This window comes from Stegastes partitus, unplaced genomic scaffold (assembly GCF_000690725.1).
Source record: "Stegastes partitus isolate 25-593 unplaced genomic scaffold, Stegastes_partitus-1.0.2 Scaffold288, whole genome shotgun sequence".
NCBI classification, from domain to species: Eukaryota; Metazoa; Chordata; class Actinopteri; family Pomacentridae; genus Stegastes; species Stegastes partitus.
This window is the reverse complement of record NW_007578019.1, coordinates 31,747-41,895: the sequence shown is the minus strand read 5'-3', so window position 1 is coordinate 41,895 and position 10,149 is coordinate 31,747. Positions and strand designations below refer to the sequence as shown.

The window sequence follows — 10,149 nt, the reverse complement described above, 5'->3', positions numbered from 1 at the left end:
TGCTGTCTTTGTATGTTTCACTTACTGATACCAGAATAAAGTGCACTGCAGTAGTCCAGTCTGACATGATAAATCACAAATGCACAGTATATGTAGGTTTAAGAAGTTGCGACTTGATTTCTAAAAAAAAGTTTTCCTTCCTCTCCCACAGATGCCCCACGAGTCAACAGTCGAACACGCCCACGTGGACATCGACACAGAGTCGCCGCTGGCCACGCGCAACCGCACACACTGCAGTGACTGCAAGGACCTGGAGTGCAAACGCAACCAGCTGACCCGCTCCTTCAGCGAGATCAAACCTCCCAACTTATTCCCTCAGACTCCACAGGAGATCACTCACTGCCACGATGAGGATGATGATGAGGAGGAGGAGGAAGAAGAAGAAGAAGAGGAGGAGGAGGAGGAATAAATTGGACCTGAAGAGGACAGCCATGTTCCTGTTCCTGCCTTCTTATGTTTCCCAGTAGAGTCAGGTTGTGATTTCTATCAAAGTGAGGCAGAGCATCTCCAACATCTCCAGTCTGTGCATGTGGGTACATATATATATATATATATATGTATACTGTATAAATATACTGTATGTACACAGACACACACACACTGGAGAGCTCTGAGCAAAGTATACAGGACCAGTAGCAGAAGAGATCACATGACTGTCAGAAGACTGTATGCATGTTCGGTCCTCAATACTAAACTTTTACAAGTTTCATTTTAACAAACAAAACAAAACAAAAAAAATGTTTTCTTTTTAATTGATTTGATGTCAGTTTTATTTTTTCCACCAGACAGACAGAAAGCACAGCCTAGCAAATATCACACACTATTTTTCGTTATCTTTTTTATAAGCTGGCGTTTAAGACCTGCTGGTGGATTCAAGGGGTGTAATCACATTTGCTCTTTAATCCATCATATGTGGTCATTATACTGTAATTCTGACAACGTATGCACATTATAATCAAAACACTTTACAGTTTAGTTGCCGTAAAAAAAAAAAAAAAAAAGATGCATCAAACCAACATGGGAACAACATCCGTTTTTTCATTTGTCTCGTGCCATTATAGAGTTGTAGCTTGTATGTAAGGTTGTGTGTTTCTGTGTGTGTGCGTGCATGTGTGTGTAGCTGCCAAAGTAGACTCACTCAAACTGTAGCATCCTGAGTGACAGTGAAGATCCGTTGTACTAAACTGATGCACAGGAGCACTGAAGCACAAGCTGGTGTTAAACCGATTGATAACCAGGTGCATTTTTTCCTTTTTTCTTTTTGTTTGAAGTTTGGTTGGGAGCACATGTTGTGGTACACGACTGCGGCTGTTGAACTGATATTTTGTTACCAAGCAACAATGAGGACAGAGTACTGTATCTGTGTTTTATCTTTAGTCTCTATGACAACCCTGACATACAGTAGTGTTTCTGTAAATAGCTGTAAGGTGAATGGGTTTTTATTTTTTTGTTTTTTTTTTTTGCCATGCAATGAGTTTAACACCATTAGCAAGCTGACATGCAGTATTTTTTTCAGCTTGGTAAGATTTGGAAGATGAAACTAAGTATTGCATTTGGCTGTTTCAGTAGTGGTGATGGTGGGTGGGCAAGAGGGGTGTATAGTACAAGACCGTTTTGTCCGTTTCTAGCAACTTAGAGGCGCGTGAACTGATTTTTGTCAAGTGTGTAATAAGTATGCTAAGAAACTAGGCTTTTCAATATAAAACTCAGCACAGATGGTTCAGCTGCCTTCAGCTTTTTTTTTTTTTTTTAATCTGTTTCTTGGTTTTAAGGTGTTTTTTGTTTATAAGGGGAAACATGCTGACAGAGAGTGAAGTATATCATCTGTTGGGCCTTTTGACACTGTGAAGTTGCCATCATTATTGTGGTTTGGGTTCTAGCTTTGTTGCAAGTTAAGAACTGGATGAAGAGCTCAGAGTTTAAAGTGGCTATAGACAAGTGGTTTTTGCTTTAACTTCAATGTTGACTACACAATGTAATGGTTGTAGAATAATTTTTATACTGGTTCCCCCACTGTGTGATTCTGCCTGCCGCCGAATTTGAAGTCTCCCAGGACAGTGAAGGCTCAATGCCAAATTATATCAGCTGGAGAAATGCTCTGCTGGGATTGGTGGTTAGGGTTGGGAGAGTTCAGGGGATTGGTTATTCAGGCTAGGGCTGATCCAGGCTGCGATTCAAATCAAATACTTTCTTCCTTTTTTCCTTCCAGCGTGTACTGCACATTCCTTTACAAAGCACATACTGTTGCATGCTGTATGTGTACAAGAGGGAGATACTACTTTCTCATCATGTTACCCTATATGCTTTGACTGTGTTGCTCATGTCTGGCAACTCAGAGAGCTCTGTGACTTCAAACAGTTCAAAACTCAGTATTCAAATTCAAAATCAGTAAGTTAAATGAACTGCATACTTAATAATACAACTATGTCTTTTATTCAGTTTATATCTGAGATCAGGGTTTCGATTTCAAATAGGAACTCTTCCGTTTGTTTTGTGCTTTGGACTGTAGTCAGGTTGGCAATGCTAGAAAAACAAACCGTAAGTTTCTTACTTCTCTCCTCTTTCCTAAGTGATTTCCCCCGTTTTAGTGTTTTCTGTAGTTGCTAGACTTTTCTGTTGCCACTTTAAGCTCTTGGCTCTGGATTTGCTTTAAGCTTTGCAAGAAAATTCAAGTAAGTTTAATTTTAATGTTAAGTTTTTCTTTAAAAACATTTCATATTCATCAATTGAAAAAAAAAAGCATCATAGTTAAACAAACATAAAAAGGTATTAAGTCTTTAAATCTCAACAATTTGGACGAGTACATTTCTGTTCACATTTTCTCTGCAAATTTTCAGTTTGTGTGTAAAAATAAGTGTCTTTACTGACAGGCATAAGATTATGATTTCTATGTCACTAAAATGTGATCAGTGCAAGAAATATGTGACGTCACTTACCCAGGTGAACCCCTCCCACCTTAAACCAGGAGGAAGAGTCTATAGAAAAACAAAAGCTCACCTTAAATCACAGAGGAAGCAGCGTGTTCATGTCAGACTCCATCACTGACTGAGAAGCTGATGGAGAAAATAAGTGTTCAGTCTTTAACACAGATATCTCTAGTGTCAGTGTTCAGATCAAGAAAAGCTGCTTGAATTTCAGTTACTTGTTTTTTCCCCCCCTATTTTCAACATCCACTGTGTCTTGTGCATTAACCCTCCTCACGTGTTAAGTCTCGACGTGTTGTACGTCTTGTAAGTGTTGGATCGGCCTGTTGATTTAGGCCAGAAAAGGGAAGAAACATGTCGTCTCCTTTTGCATCACTTATGGTTTGGTTTGATGTGGAGTGGAGAGAGGTGGATGAGTTCAAATGCAGCTTTATGTGGCTGAAACCTTGTCTGATAATAGGAAACATATATCAGCTGTTTGTCATGTCTTTTTTTTTTCCTTTTTCTTTTTGTTCTTTTTTTTTTTTTTTACCAATATTTGTATCCTCTATTCTGACTTTTGTTTCTTGGATGTAGAATAACTGGTTATGCTACATGAGGCAGCTGCATTGCTACTGGGTAATTGTTGACTTTCTGCATAATTTGCATATGCATGTGAAAATAATTATCCATTCTACCGCCATGGTTATGGTAGCATCGGTTTTACTTCTATGTGGACTGCATCATTTTTAGGAAAAGCTTTGTTTTGACATTTGTCAGTGTAGTTTACACACAGAGAAAAAGAAAAAAAAACTGCAAACCTGTATTAAAAAAAATCTAGATATCTTAAAATGAAGGGAAATGTGAATAGCATGTTAAGTACCATAACTAATATGTTACTTGTGATCAACACCATGGGTTTATTATTTTTCTAAGCTACTGTTTTTAAATGGTCTTGGTTTACAGAACTGTAAATAGACCTTTCCATTTCCTTTTCTTATCCTTTTTTTTTTTCTTTTTTCTTTTTCCAAGTAATTTTTTGTTAATTTTTATACAGCACCACAGGAGTCTGTCACTCCGACTTTGAACTAACTAAAGCCTGGGGATCAGGTTACAGTGCTTGAGATGATTCTTATCCATCGTTGCAATGCCCAGAATGCATCCGCATTAATGGGCGCCAAGTCAGCCACCTTTTATTTTCTAAACTATAATAATCTCTTGTTTTTATGCATATCAATTCATGTTCTTCTGAACAGTGTTTTGTTTGTTTGTTTCCAGAAATTATCCTTCAGAGTGTACATTGAGGTAAATTACATAAGAATGTAGAATAAAGATAGTTTGTAATACATTGTTGTTCTTTTTTTCGTATTGGACTGAAGGACCCTGGAGGCAGGTAGTTGTTTATTTAAAATTACTAATGGATGAAGCACTAAAAACACCCAATATAAACTCAAATAATAGATTCCATGATGAGACACAAGCATTATTATTATTATCATTATTGTTGTTATTAATAATAACATTAATAATAATACTAAACTAATTTTGAAGCCCCTTCCTGTTGACAGGCCTGAGTTAACACCTGATTTTATGGCATTTATTTCAGGACATTGGGTGCAGTTTGTCTGTATAACAGGGATTTTTGCCTGCATAGAGTTATTTTAAGGTCCCCAAAGAGGTTTTAGTTAAGTGATTGCATAAGTATTCACCCCTTTTAAAGTGACTCACCTAATTCAATACAGAAGCAGCAAATTGATGCTAAAATTCGCACAAATAGTTAAATTGACATCAAATGGTTCCTCACCAGTCAAAGCCTAATGGGAGAGTGGCAAAAGACAACACCATTGTCGCGAAAAGCTCTTATTAAATCTAAATTACAGTTCATCAGAAGGTATGTGGTAGAGTATGAAGTCAACTTGAAGAAGGTTTTTTGGTCTGATGAGACCAAAATTGAGGACTAGATGCTTTGTAAAGGACACCAAAAACAGCACATCAACACAAACACCATCCCCTCTGTGAAGCATGGTGGTGGCAGCATCATGATTTGGGACTGCTTCTCAGCAAGAGGCCCTGGATGGCTTGTAATGGTAGAGGGTTAAATGAATGAAGTAAAGTGTGTAGGGAAATCCAGGAGGAGAACCTGATGTAGCATAAAAACAGAACTGAGACTGGGAAAAAGATTTCTTTTCAAGCAAGATAATGACTCAAAGCATACAGCCAGAAATGGTTTAAAGACAACAAGGTAGATGTTGTGGAGTGTGTAAGTCAGAGCCCAGACCTACAGCCAAATGAGAATTTGTGGCTGGTCTCAAGAGCCCTGTGGTTTTGCAAAGAACAATGGAGTAAAACTTCAACATCCAGAGTAGTAGGGCTGATTGAGACCTATTCACACAGGCTGAATGCTGTAATAGTGACCAAAGCGGCATTAACTATTTATTGACTCGCAGGGAGTGAACATTTACACAATCACTTTTTAAAAGTTTTTAATTTTTAATTAATTAACATTACTTTGTAGACATCTGTTTTCACTTTTTTTAAGGGGGGGAAGTGCAATTCTTGTCAAAAAAAAAGTCAGATTGTCTCATCCATGGCTTGATGTTGAAAAGCAATAAAAATCAAAGGAGTGAAACTTTCTTTATGTCAGACATTTTGTTTATGGCCATAAAATGAAGAGAAATTGATACATTTCTGTCAGATAAGATAATAGACTCATTCTCTTTACTGTACGAGGTCCTATCATGCTTACTGTTTTGCGTAGTCACCCAACAAAGGTCCATTCAAATCATAAAATCTTGACTTCACCATGTAAAGTGTCCTGACATGGCTTCATCTTGTGACTTGGCACTTTATAAATGGAACTGATTTGAATTAAATCGGTGCTTACCACAAACTATTTACAAAGTGGAAGCCTTGGGGGGGGAAACAGTTAAAAGCGGGTTCATGTTTTCACTGTCTTCTGTAACGACTGACAGCAAACAAGCACATGACAAGCAAACATGTTGGTTTCCAGCCACTCTGTAAGCTCAAGGACTGATGCTGCACAGCTCAACAATGACGTTACTGTGTTAGGAGTGGTCCAAAACTTACAGTACAGGAGTGTGTGTGCTGCAGGAGGGCTTCCTGACTCAGCATTTTGTCTCAGCAGAGTTGCTCTGCTCAATTAATGATGACCGTCAAATACTGAAAATGTACACAACATTTTTTCATCCTTAATTATGCATGTTGGATCGAAATGGTGGTATCAATAATGAATGGCATTAAAATATTTTATTTATAGCCTTTGGGATGTCTGAAACCTCTAAAAGTTCCTCTCTGATCACTGATTATACTCCTAAAAACTATTTGCTGTGAATTAAAGTTCCACAATCAAAGATATATTCCTAGAAAAAAAGTTGCATCCTGCCTTTAAAGGACACAAACTACACCATTACCTTCTCTAGAATGTACATATAAAGGTCCCACCTTTCTCCACCCACTTCTTTGCTACTTGAGCACACCAGCTCACCTACAACTCTCTTTAAACACTGTAAAAGTAGTCTGTGCTGCAAAATAAGCTGTAATATTGTAGTAATTTAGCTCTGCATGTTTGCACCGGCAACCGATTCTGTAGAATAATAACAATACAGAAAATCCGACCCTGCAAACTGACAGGATTGGTTGTTAAGGTTTGTTACACAAAGCCAAAGGTCTGAATCCATATTTTTGAGCTTGTCATCAATAATCTGCACTTTCAAGGTGGTAAATGCTCAGCCACTGTGTTGACTGCTTATTTTGCACATGATATCAGCATACAAAAAACATTACATGTGACTAGATTTTTACCGGCGACAGGCTCTTTAAAGCAAGATTATGACAATTAAGCCGAAAACACAAGCAGCTGCTACAGCTACTGTCAGTAAGAGTGGCTGCTAAAATCAAGCATGTGAAAGTACAAAAATATAATATGTCATTACTGGTCATACCATATCAGTGTTTTTCTATATATAGAACGATCCTGTGCCATATTGGTATTTCCCACATTTAGAGGAATCTATGCAACATCTTGAATTTCTACATGAGGAAGAATCTGTACAATTTCAGCAGTATATTTCTTACTTTTCTACTGATATTTCTAAAATGTTTGCATGATCCTCTTTGTTGCTGTAACACTGCAAATTTCCACACTGAAGTATTAATTAGTTAAGGGCTTGTCTTGTCTTACATTGGATCACATACAGACAACAAATTAAGATGTGTTTTTTTCTTTCTATTGCTGATGCACCCGACTTTAAATTTGTAAATAGAACATTACTTTAATTCTGGATTCAAAATGTACATGGTCTTGCTGTAATTGCTTATAAAAGTGTGCATCTATCAGAGAAAGTCTAAGCACACAAACCAAGTCATAAGAAAGGATATGGAAACAGCAGAGCTTTACATTTATTACACAGAGCCACCATCTGTCTTGTCTGTTAATCATTCACTTTTTTATTAAACCACCAACTGGAGGAGGCAAAGGGAACGTTGTATTCAGGTAGAAGAAGCACTATGAACAGCACATGGGTTCAGTAGCAGCATTGGGATGGACAAAAGACCAGTTAAACACAGGCCTGCAAAGCATTCACATGATCGAAGGATGACGGAGGGAAGAAGACAGTATGTGTGTGTGTTTCTGTATCACAGAATATTAAAACGATGCCGTCACAGCTGATGCTTCCCCCAGTGTTTCCTGTTGTGCGCTTCATTTTTTTGAATTCTCGTTCCTCCCATCAGGCACTGAGATTTGCAGGCTTGTAAAGCAGAGTTTGAATGTCACAATCTTAGAATCTGAATCCTTGCTTGTCTGTCCGGAGTGATTGTCCCTGCAGAGCAGAGCAGAGCAGGGCCTGCTGCATAGGAGCACTTTCAAGTAAACAATAAACAACAGCCAACAGAGCTGCAAACAAAGCAGACATACTCTATGTGTGGTTACACAACTGGGACGCCCCTCGTGGCTGCACAGATGGAAGAGCTGTTTGTCCGTGTGTGCAGTTGAACGCACTCACACAGTGAAAAAAACATGAGGAAACAGCTACCACCAGTGGTTACAATCTGCAACTGACGGTTAAAAGACAGATTCAGCTTTAGGACACTTTGATGCTGCCTGTAAAGCAGCAAACAACCTGCCAGTACACAGTACATATCATGTTAATGAACAGGCCAGGAGGTGGCATCAAAATAATTTTAAAATTTACACCCTCTATAGATATGAAGCAAGCAGAATTATTCTACTCTAAGACTCGCGTGATTTCAGGAAGAATTTCCAGCATCTTAAAACTCATTCCTGTCTTTATGAGGTAAAATAATAAGGGCAAGACTCTACTAAAGACAATAAAAGCACTTCAGGGAATGGTTAAGCACAGAGTTAGATGAGAAGACAGATGCCATTCTCATTTGCCTTAAGGCAAATGCAAATTAATTTATGTGTAAAAAAAAAAAAAAAAAGACAAGGTATGTTCTGGAGAAATGTGTTTTTTGTATTGGTGGGAGTGGTAGAAATCTCTTTTACTCAACAGGAAAGCGAGTAAATGTATTCCATAAACTATTATTTAAAGGTATACCATGCAGGATTTAAAAACAACAACAACAACAAAAAATGCCATCATACAAAAGTATTCCCTCTAAATCATCATTTATGATTGACTAGGACTGTGTGGCTGTATATTTATCTACAGAGATCCTGCCTTCTAACTGTAGTTTCCAATTACTTTGCAAAGTGGCATTTCTGGACTGCACCCAAGTGGCAACATCTGGGCTAAAATACGAAGGCCGCACATAAGTGTCAAAATCTGCAGCTCCTTGATTGGCCACAGAGAGCCTTCGTGTTAAATTGCCCAACTTTACTGCAGAATTGAAAGTGTATAAAACCTGATTAAAAAATGGTGTTGGGCAGTGTAGCTTATTTGCCCACTCATGACAGCTGTACAGGTGGTGAATGTTTATATAACTCTCCCATTTGAATTGTATTAAGGCTTCACATTTTGCAAAATAAATGCCATGGCCACTTTGAGTAACAAATGCCATCAGAGTAAAGTCTGTAGCCCAGAGACTTTTGCATGGCCCACCTCAATGGAAAGACATTTAATAGCTGGACTGGATATGGATTGCACATACCCATTATTAAAAAGTCTTTCTAGTCAAAATAAAAAACATTTAAGACACAATATAATTCTTCCTATCAACAATTCCCATTTCAGATGTCCACATCCCCATAGGTCCTGGGATCACGTTTACCATTCATGTGCACTGGGTTTCATATTCCAGATATCTGCAACTGAATTCTGATGTCTGGTCATAATTCCAGCTCAAGAGCTCTTTAATTCCCCTAAATTCAAGATATCTACATCATCCTTTTTGGATATCTTCAGTTAAGTTTAAACCAAAATTCCTAGTCAAAATACAATTTTGGATACCCTGAATTTAAGTTTTCATTATGTAACATGGCACTGCAGATATGTGAAGTTAACGCCAGAAACATCAGCAAAAGCAACCTGCTTTTCAAACATACTACAGCACTGCAACCATACGTGCATATGACAGGCTGTTTAACCACCACGTAAGAGCAGCCTCCTGGTTAACTTTGACCATAAATCTCAAATAAACAAAAGCTCTTCTTAGTCACTAACTCCTTGTTCATAAGATCTTCCTATTTCATGTCATTTTCTACCAATTTTATTCACCACAGCAATGGTGGGCAATATCTGCCGTGAAGCCTCACATGATAATGACATTTGATTTTGACATTTGACATCTGCAACTATTATTTTTACTGAATTACATTAAAAACAAAATTGAAAAACAGATATGTCTAAATGGCATTTTGACTAGTCAGAAGGACGATTAGTCATAGTGTAAGTACTGCTAGTCAAAATGACATTTGTTGAAGTCAATAATGTCAGTTTCTGATAGTAAAATTCTGTTATTAAATGTTCCAACTCTTTGCTAATTTTTGGATTAGCCACAAATTAGTATGGATGCAGGCAGGTGATGCCAAGACGGCTACGACTGTGATGTCCCTAAGGGCTCAACGATCTTTACCTTATACAGTCCATGTCTTCAATGTTCAAGCAGCGAGTGCCAATAACAGGAGGGAAGGTTCAAGTTTAAACGCTGTGTTCACTTACAGTGATTGACTATTCCTGCAAAGTATACCTTTAAATGTACGTTCTTAAAATTGTGAAATAAACACATATGGCTACAGGGCGTCTGGGATAGAAGAAAAACAGTA

General features: G+C 37.9%; 1 protein-coding gene across 2 annotated transcripts in view; it reads left to right on the top strand.

Annotated features, from left to right (window-relative positions):
• The window catches only part of nt5c2b (5'-nucleotidase, cytosolic IIb), a 28,327-nt gene extending 24,078 nt beyond the window's left edge, over positions 1–4,249 (top strand). For both annotated transcript variants that reach the window (XM_008282849.1, XM_008282850.1), the window contains exon 18: positions 152–4,249. In XM_008282849.1, the coding sequence (XP_008281071.1) occupies positions 152–409 (258 nt within the window). In that variant the 3' untranslated portion in view covers positions 410–4,249. The remainder of the gene's footprint in view (positions 1–151) is intronic.
• The last annotated feature ends 5,900 nt before the right edge of the window (positions 4,250–10,149 follow it).